General features: G+C 45.0%; 1 protein-coding gene and 1 long non-coding RNA gene across 9 annotated transcripts; one reads left to right on the top strand and one right to left on the bottom strand.

Moving 5' to 3' along the window:
* Positions 1–1,151: 1,151 nt before the first annotated feature.
* NABP1 (nucleic acid binding protein 1) lies at positions 1,152–15,131 on the bottom strand. 8 transcript variants are annotated; one of them, XM_038585203.1, is made up of 8 exons: positions 14,970–15,131; positions 14,513–14,651; positions 11,508–11,579; positions 9,769–9,844; positions 9,261–9,327; positions 7,934–8,065; positions 7,682–7,744; positions 1,152–5,682 (listed from the first exon to the last, which is right to left on the bottom strand). In XM_038585203.1, the coding sequence occupies exons 1-8, from the start codon at positions 15,058–15,060 to the stop codon at positions 5,546–5,548; spliced, it is 777 nt and encodes a 258-aa protein (XP_038441131.1). In that variant the 5' UTR covers positions 15,061–15,131; the 3' UTR covers positions 1,152–5,545. The 8 variants fall into 8 exon arrangements, 5 of the variants coding, with proteins under 5 accessions (XP_038441131.1, XP_038441132.1, XP_038441135.1 ...); XR_005385085.1 differs by having other exon boundaries at positions 5,539–5,677; positions 7,612–7,744; positions 14,970–15,130; XR_005385084.1 differs by having other exon boundaries at positions 5,544–5,682; positions 7,612–7,744; positions 14,970–15,130.
* A 1,864-nt stretch (positions 15,132–16,995) lies between these two features.
* On the top strand, positions 16,996–22,157 carry LOC111094373. The gene is made up of 3 exons (XR_005384938.1): positions 16,996–17,378; positions 17,925–18,027; positions 21,871–22,157. It is a non-coding gene; the product is annotated as an uncharacterized LOC111094373 (long non-coding RNA).
* The last annotated feature ends 718 nt before the right edge of the window (positions 22,158–22,875 follow it).

Raw genomic sequence — 22,875 nt, 5'->3', positions numbered from 1 at the left:
AAGCTTCCACAAAAATAACTGGTTAAAAGTACAGGCTTTAGGGCGGCCTGGGGGGCTCAGCGGTTCAGCACCGCCTTCGGCCCAGGCCGTGACCCCGGGGTCCCGGGATTGAGCGTGGAGCCTGCTTCTCCCCCTGCCTGTGTCTCTGCCTCTCTGTCTCTCTGTGTCTCTGTCTCATGAATAAATAAAATCTTAAAAAAAAAAAAAAAAAAGTACAGGCTTTGGTGTGTGGGACTCTCAATTTCTAGTAGTGTGAGATCAAGTAAATTACTCAATTCTTCTAAATCTTTTTTTTTTAAATCCTTCTAAAACTTAGTCCCTATCTGTAACACAAAGCTAGCAAAACCTCCCTCCCAGGTTGATTCAGTGAGAGAACCTAGGGGACTCGCTAGCATAGTGCTGGCACATAGTAACTACTCAATAAATGACAGGGAGCCAATTAAAGCAGCAGAGTCGAGGATCCTTAAGCACCAAGTGATGAAGAAAGGAAAAGATCTAAGATTGGAAAATGTGGAGCTTGACGCAGAAATGGTGCTGCTGGCCGTGATTAACATAGGTCACGCGTGGGCACCCACACATGAATACAGAAATAAGCTGGAGGAGAAACCCATGATCATAGGTCTCATTCAGGGATGCTTTGCTGCACATTGAGTAGCGGAGTCTTTGTTGGGCGAGGAGCTGACGCATTCTTGAGCGGGGCCAACTCTGGATCCCTAACTCTGAAATGGCAAAATGCTAAGGAGCAGAGAGGGCACTTGAGACAGCTCAGCTCTTAAAAAAATTAAGTTTTTAGAATCCAGATCTGCTGAAGAGCTGAGCACCAGATCTGAAAACACTGGAGTTCCAGGGGTTCCCTTCCCTTCCACTCCTGGCACCGAGTACACCCCGAGAATCTTGTAGCTCTGGCCCTCAGTGCACCCCCTGCACCTGCTACTTGTCACGAGCTGCCAGAGGCTGCCCACATCGGCTGGCGCCGCCCATGCCCCAGTCCTCGGGCCGCAGGTGCTCCCGCCCAGCCGGTACCCGCTCAGCAGTTTCAGTCCCGAGAGTCTAGGACACCAGTGGAAATCTTGGGGGGGGAGGGGGAATACTAAGGGCAGAGCTGGAGTTAAATTGAAATAAGAGGACAGGATAAAACAAACAAAACAATTAAAAAAAAAACAACCAAGGTCTTAGGATTACATTTTTGGGATGTGTGAGCCTGGGTTCGGCTGTGTCCGGCATCACTGGAGCTCTTGAACTCGGCCAGGAAATCTAGATCTGACCTTGGCACTTACAAAACGTCCCCCTTTGGTTAAAGATGGTTTTTTAAAGATCAGGAGAGTCTACTGTCCCTGGGCCTTGGGGGGTGACTTGGGAAAGCGCAGGGGAACAGTTGCTGCCAGGTGGCCCTGTTCTTGTGCCCTGAGGGGTTCAGGCTCCCAGGCACAGGCAGCCCATAAAGGCCACAGGTGCACCCAGGACACTGCAGGGGTCTCTGGCCAATGAGCTGCTGCACCAGACGTGCTCACGAGACCTATGAGGAGTGGGTGGGTGAACGCCACGGAGGCGATGAAACAGTCACACGGGAAGAAGAAAGTCTAAGTGGTGAATGCACGAAGGTCTACTCTGAAATTCGCTCAACATCACTGTATGTTCGAGATTTTTCTTAATAACATGTTGCGAGGTTACTCAGTGCTGAGGAGCAAACACCCCTGGGCGCTGTCACTGGGAAGGCGGGCTTCCTCCTGGGGCTTGGGGCCCACTGACCTCCCCTCTGCGCCAGCCCTGGCCCACGTGCCCCGGCCTCTGGGCAAAGGTGAACGGAAAAGCAGCACAGGAAGTACAGCTGCAGGGCAGGCCTTTGCCAAGACCCCCTGCCCCGGGGCCGTCGCAGCTGCCTGCCTGCGGACTCTGCGCCCAGAGGAGGGTGCAAAGGCTTGGCTGTTTGCACACACACATACACGCACCAGGAGAAACCCAACCTCTGGTGCCTGGGGGGGCTCAGGGGTTGAGCATCTGCCTTTGCCTCAGGGCATGACCCCGGGATCCTGGGATCGAGTCCCGCGTCGGGCTCCCTGCATGGAGCCTGCTTTTCCCTCTGCCTGGGTCTTCGCCTCTCTGTCTCCTGAATAAATAAAATCTCCAAAACAAAAACAAAAACAACTTAACTGCGATAACAGATACAAGTTGCCTAAGATTTCAGATGTCAAATAGGATTGTCTTCTCAAGGCATGAGAAAAATCATCAGTAGTCGCCTATTTCCACTGCTCATGGAGAGCAGTTAATGTTTGCTGAGCCCTTGATATGGTTGTGTTTTGCACACTGGCTCACACAGTCCTCAGAGCCCCATCATCTTCGTTTCATAACAAGGCTCACGGTCATGGAGCCGGTAAACAGATCTAGGACTCAAACCAAGATCACTCAGCTCAAGACTATTTTTCACTAACGCACATCGTCACGGAAATTTAAAACAAGTTACGTCCTGCAAAGTTAACATCCCTACAAGAACAGCGCAGTCATTTGGCTAGGGTTTTACAAATAAAGGCAGTTTCATGTTCTACTTCAGCTGTTTTTACCAAAACACCAAAACACCACCCACCAAAAAAGTATTTTTAAGTTTACACTCCCTACCAGTATTGTTGACAAATGTAATAAGAACGCAAAGTTTGGTAAACTTTTCCATATTTTCTATAGCTTTGGGGGCAGTTCGGGGTTTAATAAGCCCGTTTAACTGAGGGGAACTTACTTTTGATGTCAGGGTGTTGCTGGTTCATAAATTAGAACTAGATGGCTCAACTACTCCCTAGTGATCTGTACCATGAGGCCATCAGAAATTCTTAGCCAATGGAATAAAGAAACCTTGAAAACCTTTCGCCCACGTGTTGAGCCAGATTCCTCAGCTGCAGAAACTATAATCACCCAGTAGATGGCACTAGCCGAGCCGACTACTGATTTTATTTTTGCTTAGTCCTAGGACCTAGGTCAGAGGTCTTCCTCTCCTACTAGGGTTTTATTTGAAACCTAGAAGACCAGCCACCATAGCTACCAAGTGATGCCTTGCAGATCACTAGTGAATATTTAGCTGCGTACAGAACAAGACTGAGATCTCTAGGTGGTGGCTTCTATTAGGCACTCCTAGGAATGCTCATCATGCCCCCAACACCACTACTTTTCACTTTGGCCAGCCTCTCTGCACAAATATAGTAGGGGACTGAGGAATGCTCTGGGGGCAAGAGAGAGTTGAAGATGCTATCAAAGTATATTTGCTGAGATAAGCACTAATAAAATCTATTCTCAAAAAAGCTTAACAGAAACCTAGGTTGAAAAAAGCCTTTTGATATAGGCCCAAATGAAGTTAGGGGGCTGCACTGTAGACGATCTGATTTTAGTATTCTCATAATTTGAAATTTCTGCTTGAACCTAATTCAAAATTAAACACAGCTCACACCCAGAGGCCATACTCAAGACTACCCTGTTTTACTCAGCTCTGCCCTTTGGAAGCATCGAACTACAATTTCTCCATGTTTTATAAAACGGAACTTTGGTAGAGTCTAGCCTCACAAAGAAATTGTATAGGCCTTTCAAGTTATTTGTGTTGGGGAAGGTATCAAGGGCAGGAGACAAAAATCCTCAAGGCCATTATTTCAAGTGCTGCTCTACCAAGACCCACACTTTAAAAAAATCCTTCTGATAGAGAAGAGCAGCAACTCGTACCTCCAACGGGTTCCTGAGGGAAATCTCACAGAAGTGGCTTAGAAACCACTATGTCCGTTTCACTCAACATATCCAACAGATGGACAAGAAACTGAACTTTTCCACTCAAAAGATTTCAGTGGAGTCAAACAAAAAGGTGCTGGACTTCTGGTTGGAAATAGTTAAAAAGACTGGCTTCTAAAGGCATGCCAGATCCTTCAGCTGATCTGGTCTCTGTCATGTTGAGGACTGTGGTGTGAAGGTGGCCTCTCAAGACACCGGAGTCTACTGCAGCCTTGGGTTGGCGGCCTTGGGTCGGCATGGTCTTAAAACTTGTGGAGTTGTGCTCACTTCGGCAGCACATATACTAAACTTGTGGAGCCGTACTAGTTGTGGGTTACTTTTCAAGACCTTTCCAAAAGGCTTACAGGTCTACGAGTCCAACTTGTTAAAACGTTCACTTTGCTACCGTCTTACAGTGGCAAAGAGCCCTTAGGAACATCTTTGGGCCTCGTGTTCTTAAGGAGAAAAGTGCTAAGTGAATGGCTTATTGGGGGACGGTCTGGACTTGATTTCCCCTAGTCTCTTAGTTTGTGACCTATGCTTTGAGAAACATTGACCCTTTTAGCTCAGAAACCTGGAGTGATTTGGTTCTTCAATGAATTTGTTTTTTTAACTTCAATGAATTTGGAGAAAAGCTGAATATGCCTGGAAAGTAAAATATTTTCCTAAGCTTCTCCCTTGGGACCTAACAACGTAGCATTCACGACAGTGCTGTTTTCCAAAGGTCACAATTAGATTTCCTCAGAAGTATACCTGAACTGTTAATCATTACAACTACCTTGTGAAACGTGGGAGTGTCCTTACCCTAACATCTAATCATTGGCTGAAGCCTGGTTTTCACCACAGCCAAGTACATCTGCCTTTACCCCTCCCATAGCCCCTACTAGAGAACTGTAACTCTCTTTTCTACCAGAAATGTTAAGACTTTCATCAGATAGGATTAAAGAATAATACATTTCTATAAAAGCCATCGTAGGGCAAGTAATCCCAAGAAAAAGCCTAGAGGCAAAACAGACTGAGGCTGGGCAAGTGCTCCATGTTGATTCTGCTTTCATATGGTTTTCAGGGTTTGCTGTCTTAAGGATCTTAAGAGTCACAGGGGAGCCCTAAGTTGCCTGGAGCAAACAGTAATCACTTTCATAACAAAAAAGGGAAGTCATTTCTAGAACTAGAATGCCAGACCTATATGGACTTAAAAGTGCCATTGTGTCTTCAGACTGTCATAAAACAGTCAATTTGTACTTCTGAGAACACTGTATAGGGCCAGTTAACCAGCTTCCTATACTTTAAATGTTCTCATAATCATAACTTTATATTAACCCCACATTTATTTGTTCTCAGCATCATCCTTTTAGCATTATTACTCAACCCAGAATTAAATGTTCTTTTAAAATATTAAATGATAACACAAGTGACAAGGACTCAGTACTAAAAACATTCAGGGCATCAAGTTAAAACGGTCTTCAAAGTTAAAGCAGATTACTAAAAAAACCTATAGGAAAAAAAGCAAAAAAAAAAAAAGAGGTAGTAAACTACAGGAAACCCTGGGTAAATGCCTATGGGAATGTGCGCTGCAACCCTCAATATTACACATCATCCTCTGGATTTAGGAGTTCATCTTCCCGTTTCTGTATTGTAGCCACTACCCAAAAAGTTGGCCCAGAGAGGAGGGGCCAGCGGGCTGATGAGACTTCAAATCACTTCCGAAGTGTCTTTGCAGAAATGAAACGGGACCCAATCCTAGCAGGCTGTGTATTTCTAGACTACATGGTTTTTGTTTTTGGTAGGTGTTTAGACATTTAAAAATTCACAGGTCAAAGCACCAGGAAAAGAGGAAGGTAGAAAACTTTCTTCCTCTTCTTGATGAGTACCGTCCAAGCAGACTGGTAGGGCAAATATTCATTATGGACTGTAATTCACTTTGCTTTGGTTTTGGAGGCTTCCCTTAAGAAAAAAGAGATTTGTTAATAAATGATAAAGAGCACAGAACAACAAGATTAAATTACTGAGGCAAATTACAATTACAAAATAATAGCTTAGATCGTTCTCTATTTAATCTCAACATGTTGAAGGGTAACAGTATTTCCACACCTAATGTTGCCATTTTTTTCTGTTCTTGAGATAGGACCAGACGACTAACATCTGACTGCCTATTATGTGCCAGAAATCATTCTCATCACTTACATGGAAAATCTTTAGTAACTCTCTAAAGGGATATTACTTACTTGTTTTTACAGTTGCGCAACTTAAGGCTTACAGAGATTCTAAGTGTAATAATTTGTCTGACATCACAGGTTAGGAGATGATGGGCCAGGACTGGAAGCCAACAATCCCTGATAGTTGACTTTTCTGAAACCCCAAATTTCTTTCTTTTGATATCATCTTGAATATTATATTCTCCCACAAATAACTTACATTGTTATTGCTCCTACCTCTACTTAGATTTAAAGAAAAAATTATATACTCATTTTAAGTATTTTTTACTCCAAATATCTGTAATTTTGTAAATATCTTAAAAAGAATACTAGTCATTAAACCAAATTAACTATAATCATGAGTTAAAAATAAAGGGAACACTGCTTTCTAGAACATATAAACCCCAGGTACCAAAGTACTATGAACCATGAATAAGCTCCTTGGCTTTACTCATCACCTATCCCTTAACTCTCCACTGTACGGAAATTGTTCAATACACTGATTTAGAACAAATATTATGGCACAAACTTTCATATCCAAAGGCTGTGGAGTTTTTAGAAAACAGAAGCTACTTATTTTGTGACTTAAGGTAGGGTCAAAAAGCGACAAATCCAGAGCTAAAAGCAGTCGCCAGGATGAAGCAATCACTACAACTACAGGAAAATGTACTGGCTCTCCATTGTAAATCAATGAAAGAGCAAAAATAAGGTAGGTCCGTTAACATTAATGCAAGTTTTATTCAAGAGATAATATTGAAGAACTGAGTTTTTAACAAAGGAAAAATTTATCAGTTTTCCACTCTGCAGTAAAAAGTGGAACTGGGGACCATTTACAACACATAAATAAACTCTACCTTTACATTTCTGAATAAAGCTGTATTCACTTCTTAGAGAGAGCCATTTAACTTTTGCTGATAAGGCTTTGTGAATTGTGTTCAGAAACTTTGACAACACGCACATACATACAGACACTCTTCAAATAAGCTTAAGTACCTAGGATTTTCACTCCAGGATGTGTTTCTGCGAGTACCCAGGACTCTCTAACTTATGACTGCATATTTTCTACATGAATTCAATTTGAATTGCCTTCATCTTTAGCTACCATGGTTTTGTTTTTTTTTTTAAATAATCAGATCAATGTTTATTATGACTTTTTAACTCCCTCAAATTAAACGTTAATATTTGACACGGTAGTTTCAAAAAATAAATATTCAAGGCCTCAGTTTTAAACTTCCCTTCAGTGTAATGCACAAAGTTGCTAACAAATATTAACAGGACTACCCTAAAATAAATGCAGCTTTCTTATAAAAATTACTTGTTATAATACAGTTCTCATTCTATTCCGTAATTCTGATAAAGAATATATATATATATATATATATTTTTTTTTTTTTGGTAATTAAACAAGAGTTTAGAATGATTCAGTCCTTGGAAAATCTTAATGGCAGTCACTCAATCAATGAAGAAGTCGGTCACTCCTGGAGTCACACACACTCAAAAACTGCTGTTAGCATTGACTGGGTTTTTGTGGGTTTTGTTGGTGGTTATTGCTTTAGTTGGCAATACCTGAATTTAAGACGAAAGAACATCTCCCACTAAGCCTTATTTTAAATATTATAAAATGTATACGGAAAATAGACTCATAGAGGCTATAATGCTGACGTCTTAAGGAACTCACCCATGAAATGGGTGCATGTTTTTTAGAGGATAACCACGGATCTTTTTGCTCTAAAAATAAATGCCCCTACTTTTCAGAGTGTTCCCATTCTTCAAATTCTTCAACAGGAGACTTGAGCAGCTTAACAGTTTTGCTATAAAAACAAACCACTCTTGTTAACAAATGAAAAACAAAAAGGAAACTGATAAAGGACATAGTTTTCACAGTTAACGATAAATAAAAGTGCAATAAGTGTTCAAGTAGGGCACGTAGTTTAAAAACTACATGGGAATATTTGGCATAGGTCATCTTTTAAAGGCTCTCCGAGGGTCCCTGCCATTACTTATTGTGGTCATGACTGTCTGATTATTAGCAGTTCCTTGTAGCTGTGGATTTGTAGGTCCCCGGCCATTGCTTCTACCAGCATATGAAAATTGGCATCCCCTTGATTCTGGGCCACTTTGAACCCCATTTCCTAAAAAAGAATATAAAAATTCATCACCATTTACAGACACGGATCTATAGAAGTACACCTACTTGAAGTTCTAACACATGCTTACAAGTAGTATTAGAAAAAACAAATGCCTTTATTTTTAAGCTCCTGGGGAAAAATTCAATGTGGGCTCTAGGTTTTTCCAAATGAACGATTACTGTAAATATATTGACTTGATGCTGTACTAATAAGGAGAGAGAAACAGAGCAGTTTGAGCAACAGAATGAGAAATTAGTAGAGGAGAAAAACATAGGTAATGCATTGCCTATACCGTAAAAGGAAAAAGGAAAATGGGTAAAATGGCGCATGAACACTGGCATTGGGTTCAAATATGGTTAATAAAGTTTCAAGATGGACAGTATAATTCTAACTTTTCAAAGGAAAAACAACAAAGTTTCCCACCAGCTGTGCCAAAACATGCAGCCATCAGTTCAAATAAAAGCTTCAGCCACTCTCAAACTCCAATCCCAAAGACCCTTCCTCAGTTATTTACGAATAAAAACTTCAAGAAGACCTTTAACACAGCTGTTAAGAACCATTGACGTGACATTTGAGAGTATTTGAGGGGTAAAGGCCAAACTTTGAAAGAGGCAGCTACCAACATGTGAAAATTTAAGGTGAGCTATTAATCTAAAGATAAAAGGCTTTTGGTGTGCCAAAGTAACCAGTAACTCTGCATCTTTTATAAATAATCACTAGATTACAGAAGTTTTGTTAAAAGAAATCAATGGAAAACCTATTATGCATCTCTAAAACAGATTTCTTATTATAAGCCACTGTTTAAATATAGAATGTGCTCCGGGAGGTGGATGGGGGGGATGGGTGGAAATAGGTGAAGGGGATTAACAGTACACTTATCTTGGTGAGCACTGAGTAATACATGGAATTGTTGAATCACTACTGTACATGTACTAATAAAATACTGTATGTTAACTACACTGGAATTTAAACAAATAAATGTATAAAAAATAAAGAATGTGCTCAATAAAGTAGCTAGAGAATATCTGCTATCTAGTATCTAGAAAATCAGTTACTTGGGAATTCCTTGTTTACCAGTAGCTCCCTTTTAGTGCTAATTTATGCCTAAATTGTTTTCTTCTAAATCTTTCATAAGATACATTCACGTAATTGTTAACACCTGATCACAAATATGCAAAAAAAAAAAAAAAAATCTTACCCACTGGTCCAAATGTACCTGTACCCATATTATTATTCATGGAATTACTCTTCTGTTCATTGTGTGCCTAAAAAATATGTTTTTAATTTAACCAATTGAAGAATTATAAAAAAAAATTATTATAATAACATGTTGTATCCATTCTTTAATTGTTAAGGTTTTTTCTAAACAAATTTTTAGAAGATTTATCCAAGTCCATTCAATGTTACTACTTAGGAAAGTTTCTCAAGCCTTTCATAGTTTTTGTTAGATCTTAATGTGTTTTCCTGATGTTACTCTCTACTCCTCGAAGTGCTCAACAGCACATATGTTTAAAATGAGATACTAAAAACACAAACATAGACTCACAAAATACACAGAATGAAAATGACTTTCTAAAGATTTTTTTTTAAAAACTGTCTTCATTATACTTTGGGTATGACAAGGTTGGACACCTAGTCGGGGAATTATAGTACCCAGTCAAAATCAGCCTAATCATAAAAATAGACTATACATTTGGATTAATTACCCCTCTGCTCTGTTGTCCTCGATAGTCTGGGTTGGGTTCACTGAAATTTGGCACTTCTGAATAAACCATACAAAATCTGAAAGAAAATAAAGCTCAAGTTAAATGACTCCTAAAATAATCAACCTTTCTTTATACAACATGCATAACTTACAGGAATGAAGAATTTAGGTATCATACAAATTAGCTAAAAAGCAACATGCTAACTATCCAACAAAAACATCCTAAATGCTATGTCCCATAAAAACAAAGTACTCGAAAGTATTCAACTGCCTACAATATACAATACGCTCTAATTTTAGTGCTTCTGTACTACAAAAAATAAATCATGTCAAAGATCAAGGACACAGAAACACAACTCTGTGCTGTTTTTTCCACATAGGCTGATGCCACTGAACCATGTTTAGGGTTCCAGAGTGTTTTTTCCAGTAGTGGTGATGGATTTGCACTGATCCATTCACACCACTCTCATCCAGTCCCTCTTTGACCAATCACTGTGAATCTGCAAAGATAATCATCCAAGGTTAAGAGTGGATTCCGCAGGTATATAGAAAGACATGTGGCTATTAAGACAACAGTTGATACCAAGGCTTCTTTAAAGTTGACAATGGCATATATTAACATTACACATCAACATTTACTTAGCTCCTTGCCCCATAAATAAGAAATTAAAATCACTTTTGGTAAATCCTAGACTGATGCTGACAAAGTCAAAGTCACTAAGAATTGAGTGACCTCCAAAGGTTCTTCACAAAATTGACCTCTATTATAAATACTTCTGTATACACAAAGGTCAGGAAAAAACCATAAATCTTTTGATGATACCGTTGCTAAGAGCATTCATAACACATTGCTCTAACACTACTCTAATAACAAACATAAGTAAATTCTAGTTTTCCTCCTAGCAAGAGCAAAGTGTTACCAGTTTCTGAGCTTTAAAAGCTAGCAGGATTGCTTATCTTTTCCAAATAAGAATTTTATTCCTGCAGTGTGGAACAGCATTTTTTTTTCTTTTTTGGTGCCATGTGTGGCTTCTCTCTTTAAATATCCTCCAATTTGATGGCATTAAGTAGATATCTACGCATTAACCGAACAGAATGGACTAATGATTTGGCTTGCTGCCAACACAGTACTTTATGAATACATCCCAAATGTCTAGGCTAATATGGAGGCTGAATTACCTTTATACCCTTAGAGAGGATGGTTCCTCCAAGTCAGGGTAGTAGTGTATGGAAGCTCGCATTGTGGCTGCCTGTACGGTACCTAGACTGTGGATAAATACAGGACTTCAATTGTCATCACTGCAAGTCCTTTTACCATGAGTACATATTCATCCATAAATGAAAAAAGAAATTTTAAACTATTGGCCTGAAACTTAGCTTCTTATGTAGCTTCTTCTTCTTTGGCAATTCACTAGAAAACAGAACCTATTTAAAAATGGCACTGTGACACTTGGAAGATGCCATGTTGCCAGTGCCTCCAGAAAAGGCCCCGCTGGGGATCGTCTCAAGTAGGACTTAACGCTCTCTGCCAGGGAAAACGGATATTCTCAACCACAGGAAACAATATGGATGGCTGTTCAACTGGTACATACGTGGAAAGCTGCTTTTACAGTGAAGGGGCTGAAGGCATTCAGTTTACCAGTCAAGCAAAGCTACGAGGTTTACAGTTTATACCTACCAGTTATTCTGTAGATATGTGATTTATTCAATTGCGATAGGAAATTGCATTTTAATACTTACTCCCCAATTTTCTGAAGTTCTCCACCCCTTCCAGTATAAAGTGTCAAACACCCTTTCCACATGGATGCATACCTAGAAAGAAAAGAAACATCCGTTCTGTAGAAATACATAAATTCCCTCTACGTAAGTAAAATTATGCTTATTTTTTGTATTGGGTATAGGCAGAGATCAAACTCTGTGTCTACGGTAGTAAATCAAATAGAATTAATTTTGATCAACCTGTTACTTACAAAAAAACAGTACAAAGAAAACCACTGCCATATGTTCACACAATTATCTAAACTATATCTAACCCTAGAAAAGAGTCTTTTTGCAAAGCAAGCATTGTTATACTCCAAAGACCGCATCTTTAGTCAATTAACAAAAGAACTTTCAGTTGTAGAGAGTCAAGCAGAAATTATTTTTCAGTTACAAAATACATAAAATTAACACTGTTTATTTACTTTTATACTCATTTACTTGGTCTACTCAATTATCAATATAATAGTTTTTCCTTTGCCTCCATAAACCACACAGGATTCACAAGCTACTGAAAACTTGGTAAAATTAAATCCAGGGCCTAAAAAAAACCAATCACAAATCTCTGTCTTTCCAAATCTGCAACTTTTAGCATCAACTTGGCTGAACAGATTATTTACTCTGATCAACCCTGAATGCAGACAGCATTGTTACATATTCCTCCACACAAAACTGTTTAAAAAAATAAGTTAATAAACATTGTAAAATCAGTCTGTGGTTTGGTTTTCAGTGGTTCTCTACACCACTACTATGGTAACTTTGTATCTTAGAATGATAAATTATAACTAAATATTGTTGAAATACAGTTATAGTCAATAAATACTTGTTAGTTTCACATTATACATTTCCCTTTAGTGAGGGTTATTAGAGACTCCAGCACTCTTATGCTACACAAAAAGCGACTTAGAAGAAAAATAATGCACTGGTATTTCACCTTTTAACAAATGTTAATGCGTGTTGAGAAAAAAATTTCAAGGTACAAGTAAACATTTAACTTGCACTTGTTTCCAGAATGAGATCAACGATAGATAGCAGGGTTTTCTGATAAACCTATCAATATTCAAATTACCATTATTTAGATGCATGCTTTTCTTCAAAAACTACTTTTCTCAGATACGATCACAACTGAAGCACCTACAATAGGCCAGACTCTGCTAGATGTTATTTTAGTTAATAAAGTAATCATTACTCCCATTTAACAGAAATGGAAGTTACAGAAGTGTAATAATCTCAAGATCATGGTAAAGTTACAAAATAGTGGAGTTTCTTTAGTTTTGAGTTTTCCTTTAAGTTGCCTTCCTTAAAATCCTATAAATACACTATATGGGTGTCTTGATGTTAGTTTTTCCACCGATTTTTTGATGGACACATCTATGTATTTTCCAGGACCACAAAATATGAAATATTTGAAATGAGATGCTGTGTACACTGCATAAAATACTTATAATCACTGGAACGAGAAATACTTTGGTAGCCAAAAAACTTTAATTATACTAATCCTCACCACACCCTCACAGGCAGGAATTCTCTTCTGTGTGAGCTACAGATGTGGAAGTTTAAAAGACACAATCAGTGTCATAATGAGTCACTGAAGGAGAATAAAATGTCTATGTTCTGACTCTCACTTCCTTCTTTGATGATACTCTGCCTCACTTCCTGAAGATGTTGCAAGGCCTGGAAGGTCTTACCAAAGGGCTCTAACTAACCAGCCTCCTCCATTCAGGGCAAGCCGACACGCCCCTGAGATTCTATTTACCATGCCAACATCAATCTCCACCCACTTTTCCTGTAGTTACCACCAGTAACTTATTACAAGTCTATTGGCCACAGAACTTCCAAAATCCATTTCGAGGCCCTTTTCTGGACTTTTATCTTCCTACTTTAAATATCTGGTAAAATCTTAAAGGCAGTCTAACTCTATCAAAACAAACAAACAACAAAATAAAAGGCTGTGCTCAATTATTATTTATCCATTTATTTTCTTCCTAAATTATTTTTAAAAGCCAATCTGCCAGCTGACCCTTTTGGATGGAGGTATCATTGACACCTTCCTGCCAAACATTTTCTGCACATCATCCTGGTTTTTGCACTATGCTGACCTGACAGCAGTAGGCACAGGAAATCTTTTTTTCAGAATGCATCTTCCAGGTAACCGTAAACTTCCCCTCTTAACTTTTTTTTACATGGGAGCACAAACCTGACATACCACGAAAACTGCTAACCTGTCCCATGACAATCTTACGTCCTTGCTGACTAAATAAAATAGGGGCAGGATTTCAAAAGTCACTAAAAAGGGGGAAAGGTCGGAAAAGTACTGTCAACTTAAAAACTCATGAGGAAAAAAAAAAAAAGTATGGATTATGTGAATTTTATCCACGTTTTAAAAACTCCACCCCTTCCAGACCCTTCCACCCAAAGCAGGGTCTAATAATCTAACTTGTGAACTGAGGGGCAGCGGGTTGGATTCCTGAGGGAGGCTGACCACTCTTTCCGGCAAAGGTGGGGACATCCCTCGATCCAAGTTAGCATCCCGCCCCCCGCCCCCCACCCTGGGGAAAGATGCAGGCCTCGCCCAGGTTCCCGCAGCAGCTGAGCAGCTGAGCCCCGGGCCTGTGACTAGGGCAGCCCTCCCCTCCCCCCTCCTCCCCTTTCCCCTTCCTTCCCTCCCTCTCCCCTCCCCCCTCCGCTCCCCTCCCCCCTCCGCTCCCCTCCCCCTCCTTCCTCCTCCCTTTTCCTTCTCTCCCCCTCCTCTTCCCTCCCCCTCCTTCCCTCCCCTTTCCTTTCTTCCCTCCCCCCTCCTCCCCTTTCCCCTTCCTCCCCCTCCCCCTCCCCTTTCCTTCCTTCTCTCTCCCTCCTCTCCTCCCCCTCCCCCCCTTTCCCTCCTCCTCCCCTCCCCCTCCCCCCTGTGACTCAGGCAGCCCTCCCCCTCCCCCCTCCCCCCCTCCTCCCTCCCTCCCCCTCCCCCTCCCCCTCCGGTGCACACCTACCCTCTGGTCAACCGAATAATATCCCCGGGCTGTATGAGCCCTCCGATCTCATCCCACACGGAGATCGTGATGCTGCCCGTTTTATCTGCTACTTTGCAGGATCTCACTTCGTGGCCGTCTTTGGTTTTGGTCACGCGTCCTGCGAAGATTTAAAAATCACAAAGGGGGGGGGAGGAGGGATGGGGAGGGGGAGGGGGAGGAGGAGGGGGGAGGGGTGCACCGGAGGATGAGGACTTCCAGAAAGGCTCTGACTCCTCCTCCGGGACCAGAGCGCGGCGGAAAGACGGGAAGACGGAAGGAGGTCGAGCCCCGGGGTTCGCCGCAGGCTGGATCCGAGCCCGGCGGGGGCGCCGGGGCCACGTGGAGGGGGAGGGGGAGGGGAGGGGAGGGGAGGGGAGGGGGAGGGGAGCTCGCAGCCGCGGCGCCGGGGGAGGGCGGGGCTGCGGACCCCACTTACCTATCTCCAGGACAATAAAGACGACATTTAAGTTTTTCAGTCCGGGCTTAATGTCTTTTATAAAGAGAGGCGGGTCGCTGACCCCATTCATATCGAGGCAGGTGCGGCCGCGGCTGCGGGCGGGGGCGGGACGGGGCTCCCCTCCGGGGCCGGGGCCGGGGCCGGGGGCGGGCGGGGGGCGGGCACCGGGGGACCGGCCCGGACGGCACCGAGTCCAAAAAAAGAGGAAGGAAAAAAAAAGGGGGGGGGGGGGAGAAAAGAAGAGCTCACAAGTTTAAAAGGAAAAAAAAAAAAGAACGCCGAGGCAGGTCGCCCGCGAACCGCGCTCCTGGAGGGAGCAGGCGCCCGCCCTCCGGATGCGGGGAGGCGAAGCGGGCGCGGGGGGGACGGCCGGGCCCCCGGGCGCACACACGACCGCGCACCCCCGCGCACCCCCGCGCACCCCCGCGCACACGCGCGCCCGGCAGCGGACCGGCAGCGGACCGGCAGGCACCGAGAGCCCGAGGCGCACGCCCAGCAACCGCGCACCCGGCGCCCAAGCAGCGACTGCCCGCCGCGCCCGCGCGCCGCCCGCCCCGCACCGGCCGCCCCGCCCCTTGTGACGTCACGCGGCGTCGGCACGCCCGCCCCGGCCCCTCCCGGCTGTCAGCGCGGGCCCCGCCCCTCGGGCTCCCTCGGGGCTCTCGGCCCCGCCCCCGCCCCCGCGCACGCCCCGCCCCCCGCGCACGCCCCGCCCCCGCCCCCCGCGCGCGCCCCGCCCCCGCCCCCGCCCCCGCCCCCGCCCCCTGCGGTGCTGCCCCCGCGCTCCCGCCTGCGCCCCGCCCGGCCGCCGCCCTAACCTCGCAGGGGACGGTCGCCGTGTCTGGGCCCCGTGGGTGCTCGCGGGGAGCTGCGGCGGCGCCCGTGCGTCGGGGGCGGGGCCGCGGGCCCGAGGGCTCTGCCGCCCGCCCCGCCGCCTCCTCGGGGAAGGTCACCCCGCCCCCCGCGTCCCTCCCGGGCCCTATCCCATGCCCGACCTGTGCCTGTTTTATTGTTTTGTAACGGACACATTTTTAGGGCAGTTTTAGGGCCAGAGCGAAACTTAGGGAGGAACTTCCCGTCAAGGCCGACTCCAAGGCGTCCCCTTAGCCCCCCCCGTTCACCTTGGGGCCCCCCCTTCACCTTGGGGCCCTCCGCTCACCCCGGGGCCCCCCCGTTCACCTTAGGGCCCCCCCCGTTCACCCCGGGGCCCCTCCGCTCACCTTAGGGCCCCTCCGCTCACCCCGGGGCCCCCCCGCTCACCTTAGGGCCCCTCCGCTCACCCCGGGGCCCCCCCGTTCACCCCGGGGCCCCCCCGTTCACCTTAGGGCCCCCCCGTTCATCTTAGGGCCCCTCCGCTCACCCCGGGGCCCCCCCGTTCATCTTAGGGCCCCTCCGCTCACCCCGGGGCCCCCCCGCTCACCTTAGGGCCCCCCCGTTCACCCCGGGGCCCCCCCGTTCACCTTAGGGCCCCTCCGTTCATCTTAGGGCCCCTCCGCTCACCCCGGAGCCCCCCCCTTCACCTTAGGGCCCCTCCGCTCACCCCGGGGCCCCCCCGTTCACCCCGGGGCCCCCCCGTTCATCTTAGGGCCCCCCCGTTCACCTTAGGGCCCCCCCGTTCATCTTAGGGCCCCTCCGCTCACCCCGGGGCCCCCCCCTTCACCTTAGGGCCCCTCCGCTCACCCCGGGGCCCCCCCGTTCACCCCGGGGCCCCCCCGTTCACCTTAGGGCCCCCCCGTTCATCTTAGGGCCCCTCCGCTCACCCCGGGGCCCCCCCGTTCATCTTAGGGCCCCTCCGCTCACCCCGGGGCCCCCCCGCTCACCTTAGGGCCCCCCCGTTCACCCCGGGGCCCCCCCGTTCACCTTAGGGCCCCCCCGTTCATCTTAGGGCCCCTCCGCTCACCCCGGGGCCCCCCCCTTCACCTTAGGGCCCCTCCGCTCACCCCGGGGCCCCCCCGTTCACCCCGGGGCCCCCCGCTCACCTTAGGGCCCCTCCGCTCACCCCGGAGCCCCCCCCGTTCACCTTAGGGCCCCCCCGTTCACCCCGGGGCCCCTCCGGGGTGTGCTGTGGGTCTTCAGGGACCTGGAGGACTTGTGTCTCCAGCCATCCTGTCCACAGAGTAGCTCCCTGTGTGCCACCCGGCCTCCTCCCGTCTCGCCTCACCCTTGCCCTTGCCTCACCTGGCCCTTCTGGGGTCCCGGTAGTCCCGGCGTTTCCAGAATGTGGATACTTGGCGGCAGACACTCTGCAGCCTTTTCAGCCTGGCTTCCCGCGCTTGGGAATCGGCGTTGAGGCTTCATCTGGGCCTTTTCAGGCACCATCCATTTGTTTCATCCATCGTGTAACAGTAGTGGGAAACCTGAGACACTAAAGCCCGGGAAAAAAAATGAGTAAAGTTTTTTTAGGCCTTTACCTCTGGTAGTGAAAAAGGGCACGTGCTTTACAAACAACGCTGGACTTGGACTCCGTACGGTGTGATCCTTAGGACACTTGATGAAGCTTTGGAGTCTTAAGTGTAATAATCTGGAAAATAAAAGAATGCTTGCCTCTGACAATTACACAGGATCAGAGATAGAAACTGCCTGACCAGGGCCTAGAAAATAGTAGCTACTCAATACGTAGTTCCCTCACTTCTTTATTATTATTACTTTTTATTTTTAAGATTTTATGTATTTATTCATGAAAGACACAGGGAGAGAGAGAGGCAGAGACCCAGGCAGAGGGAGAAGCAGGCTCCATGCAGGGAGCCCGACGTGGGACTCGATCCCGGGTCTCCAGGATCACGCCCCGGGCTGAAGGCGGCGCTGAACCACTGAGCCACCCGGGCTGCCCCTTTTTTATTGTTAAGGAAGAGAAAAACAATGGTAGCTTGAACTGTGATCACGTGTTTCATCAATCCTATATGGTGACTGCTAATTTTTATCCCCACTTCACAGATGATGCAGCTCACCAGAGACTACGTAGCTAGAGAATGGCCAAACTGGGTTTCGAATCTAGGCGATCTTGACACCCCCTCCCCTAGGGCCCTCCGGCTTAAAGGTGATTTTTTGTTTTTTAGACTTAAATTGTAGTGGTAGATCTGAACTTTTTAGCGGTAAGATATATCTGTAGGACTTTAAGGAATCATCTAATTAACTGTTTGTGATGGTAACAGAAATGTTGCAAAGAGCTGAGAATATTTGCATGGCAGCCGCCTTCTTTTTTTTTCTTGATTCTTACTATTTTTAGGTCAACCACCACTTCCCAAACATCTGCAAAGAAGTGGCATAGATATCCTAGAACCTGAGAAGGGTTTCAGAGACAGTCGCACTAGCAGGGGAGACCAGACATTCTTAAGGAAGCAGAAGCTTCCATTTCTTGGACAAATGAGGCCTGGGAAGCCAAAGACCTTAATGGAATGTTGGAGACCGGTGTCAAATAATATCATACGTATGATTTCAACCTCAAATAAAACAAATGATGAAACATGTCAGGTAATGGCAGAACCACATCCAACCTCAGGGCTTCCGAAGACTCCAACTTCAGATCAGAGGCTCTAATCCTACCAAGATCACCTAGCAGTAATGGATGCTTCATTTAGATCTTCCCCAAAGCTACATTCTTCAACACAGGCAAAAACATTCTCACAAAAGCAATATTTAAATCGGACACACACCCCTTTTTCTTAAGGTTTAGCAAGATATTTAAAAGATTAGCAGTAGATAGGAAACCAATGAAGAATGTTGAGCACGGTTGTGGCCAAGAGTTTGGATAAAGCAGGTCAGCCACTCCTTGCATTCTCAGTCATTTGTTCCCAGAAAAGGGATTAGTTCGGGCCGCTCAGACTGATTTTACCAACGTGCATAAAGAGGAACCAGTTAGCAAACCAAGGCCCACAAAAGCAGAAGCTGAGGCTCAGCAACCCAGCCCTGCGCTAACCCCGCAGGACAGAACCAGCCAAACACCTACTTCCTTCCCATTAACTCAGCTGTTCTCAGAAAGGAAACTGCAACCCAGTGCCGTCGCAGTCACCAAAACTGAAGACAGCCGAGTGTGTGGACAGTGCAGGAACTCCGCAACCCAGACCTGTTGGTTCCAGCTAACCCCGGTCACTCACAAAGGTGGTGCTTAGTAGAAAGAAAAAGGAGATGTCTAGAAAAGCTATTGCCACTCAGATCATCGCTCCTAGTATACCATTCAGCGAAAATAAACCGAGGTGGCGGGTCACTAGACCTAGCCGCTTAGGTCATGATGATTACACTGCTGGTTCCTTAACACATCCACAGGCCTCCTTCATGGTCTTCTTCCTCCTACTGTTCTTCAGGCCTTCCTCATTTTTAGAGACCAGACATAAATCTCTGCGATAATGAGAGGCTTATGGCCAGAATCTCAGCATCAGTATCCTGTGTAAAGATGATTTAGTGCGACCCAGTATGAGTTAGAATCCTGTACATAAGGGTCTGGTCCTCTGGTTCCCTCACTGATGAAGGTTTTTCTGTCAATTTTGCCACCGCCCGCCACCCATGCTCATCACCACATCCTGGTTTCCGGGATCATCAAAATCATTTTCACTTTCGTTACACTATGCATCTGTTCAAGACTATTACAGCGTCTTGGGGCACCTGGGTGGCTCAGTCGGTTAAGCATGTGCCTTTGGCTCAGCTCGTGATCCCAGGAGCCGGGATCAAGCGCTGCATCAGGCTCTCTGCTCAGCGAGGAGCCTGCTTCTCCCTCTCCCTCTGCCTGCTGCTCTGCCTACTTGTACTCTCTCTCCATCAAATAAATAAATTCTTTAAAAAAAAAACAGCTATTAACAGCATCAATATTATAGCTGACCAAGTTCTGTTTGAAACTAGACATCTTGGGCAACCCGGGTGGCTCAAGCAGTTTAGCGCCGCCCTCAGCCCAGGGCATGACCCTGGAGACCCGGAATCCAGTCCCACGTCGGGCTCCCTGCATGGAGCCTGCTTCTCCCTCTGCCTGTGTCTCTGCCTCTCTCTCTCTCTCTCAATCTCTCTCTCTGTGTGTCTCTCATGAATAAATAAAATCTTTAAAAAAAATTAAAAACTAGGCATCTTGTGTAGTGAAATTAACAAAAAATTAACCAGAACTACAGTGTTCTCACATTACAGAGGTAATCTACTTTGTAACACTTGGTGAGGTCAAAAGAAATGGCCTTTTCTTAATCTTCTTAAAAAGATTTAACCTTAGGGGGCACCTGGGTGGCTCGGTTGGTTAAGCATCTGCCTTCTGCTGGAGTCAGGATCCCAAGGTCCTGGCACCGAGTCCCATGGGCTCTCTGCTTGGTGGGGAGTCTGCTTCTCCCTCTCCCTCCACCTGCCAGCCCCTTCTGCTTGTTCTCTCTGTGTGTGTGTCAAATAGATAAATAAAATCTTAAGATTAAACCGTTAAAAAAAAGATTTAATCAAAAGACTCATAAGTAATATTTAGTAATATCTACAACTTAGCCGCACAAATAATCCCTGTAATGATAAATGCTAACACTGAGCATTTGCTATGTGCCAAGCATTTTATCCTTAGAATCACGTTATACTTACTGATATATTATTTAACAATATAAGTGAATTTTCTCATTTTATAGTAAGTTCCAGAGCTGGGATTTAAAACCAAATGTTACGTGAAATAACTTTTTTTATAAAACAGGTTCTTTTGCCTTTAAAAGTACACTTCTCTGGTTATCTAAGTGGGTAATTGGATTTTTTTTTTTTTTTGAAGGCTTTGTAGTTCACAGTGATCAGCGCAACACCAGGTTATTTAATCCCTAATGTCTAATTGTGGTGGGGGCAGTGAGGTCCGCTGGCGAGGAATAACTTTGTAGTTTCTCTTGGGAGGAAATGCATCCCTAAGTAGGTTAATTCAGCGCAACTACATTATCTTTTTAATGATAGCGTGAACAACTTTAGTTTCTGTGTTCCAGAAAGTTTCTTTCAAGTGCACCATTCATCTAACTAGCTGCCTGGATTTATTGTTTATTCAGCTGAGAAAACAAAATATTACTGGCAACTGAACTAATTCAGAATTCATTAAACAAAATTATTTCTTTATTGGCAGATTTATCTAATTGGAGTATGTGTCACACTCTTCATACTCCTCATACTTAAAGGGATATGATAGAAAAGGCTAGGGACGCCTGGGTGGCTCAGTGGTTTAGCGCCTGCCTTCGGCCCAGGGCATGACCCTGGGGTCTTGGGATCGAGTCCCATGTCAGGCTCCCTGCATGGAGCCTGCTTCTCTCTCTGCCTGTGTCTCTGCCTCTCTCTCTCTCTGTCTCTCATGAATAAATAAATAAAATCTTTAAAAAAAAAGGATATTCTGTTAAAAAAAAAAAAAGCTACAAATCACATATACAAAGAGAGATGACCAAGTTCTGTAGATCAGAAGTGCTTTCCATACTGACTGTTTATAGACGCTTCAAAAAGAGTTACTCACACTGTTTGCTGATGTTCCTCATTGTCCTATGTTGAGCTAGAGGGAATGTTCAAGTGCCACCCCAAATTCCTGTATTGAAATCTAATCCCCAGTGTAATGTGGAATTTGGAGGTAGGGTCTTCAGATAAGAAGGTGGAGCCCTCGTGAATGGGCTGGGTGCCCTTATGAAAGAGACCCCAGCACGCTCCCTACCCCCTCTGCCGGGGGAGGACACGAAGCAAAGACGGGCATCAGTGAACTAGGAAACAGGCCCTTCCCAGACACCAAATCTGCCAATGCCTCACTCTTTGACTTCCCAGTCTCCAAAGCTACGAGAAATCAATTTCTGTTGTTTATAAGTCACCCAGTCAATGCTATTCTGTTAAAACAGACCAAATAGGCTAAGACATGTGTAAAAAAATAAATAAGTACATTCATGAGCATTTAAAAAATTTTTTTATTTATTTATGATAGGCATGCAGTGAGAGAGAGAGGCAGAGACACAGGCAGAGGGAGAAGCAGGCTCCATGCACCGAGAGCCCGACGCGGGATTCGATCCCGGGTCTCCAGGATCGCGCCCTGGGCCAAAGGCAAGCGCCAAACCGCTGCGCCACCCAGGGATCCCTCATGAGCATTTTAAAATCCTAGTCTCCTGTTCTCAGAAGCCCTACCAGAAGCCGTAACAGGCTCCCCTAACTACCATCATGCCTGACACACACTGCTGGAGGGCTTGATGACTCTTTATGGAAGATGTATTTATTCTCTTGGCTTCTCTATGATAAAAATAAATGATCTTTTCTTATTTCAAAGCACTCTACAGCTTACTTTCTCTGCCTTCTCACACATGCAAGCATACACATATACCAATGAATCACCTGGAAGAAACAGCCACTGCTTCCATACAAACCCCTAGTCAAGAGCATTTTCCAAGTGGACATGGAGCATCTGCATTGGAAGAGCACTTACAGGTAGTGTCCTCTAACCCCTTCTCTTTGTATGGTAATACATGACATGGTCCCAGAAATGTGGACAAGATGACCGCGACAGCCGCTCATGAATTAACAGGCTCTCAGTAATAATCATTAGAGGCTACTGATATGATGGCAAGGGGACAACAGTCAAAACCAATTAAATCAGAGTCTCTAAAGGTGGCACTCAGGCATCAGCATATGCTAAAATCCCTCAGGTAATTACAGTGTACCACCGAATCAGAACCACAGCAGGCTAGAAGAAATCTTTTCTTTTCTTTTTTTTTTTTTTTTAATATTGTCTTTATTTTCCAGATAACTATTCTGCAATGGTACTTCCCTTATTCTAGCCTGGGAAATTCTGCACGGAGATGTTTCTAAACGTGAAATTACTGAACGTACGGTTAAGGCTTCTGACATGTATTGTCAATTGACAGTTTAGGAATTCTGAAGAGATTTATACTCCTTTTTGCCCTTTGTATATTCATTGAATGTAGTTTTTTTTTAATTT

This window comes from Canis lupus, chromosome 37 (assembly GCF_011100685.1).
Source record: "Canis lupus familiaris isolate Mischka breed German Shepherd chromosome 37, alternate assembly UU_Cfam_GSD_1.0, whole genome shotgun sequence".
In the NCBI taxonomy this organism is placed as follows: Eukaryota; Metazoa; Chordata; class Mammalia; order Carnivora; family Canidae; genus Canis; species Canis lupus.
Note: the sequence above shows the minus strand (reverse complement) of the source record. Positions and strands in the feature narration are given on the sequence as shown.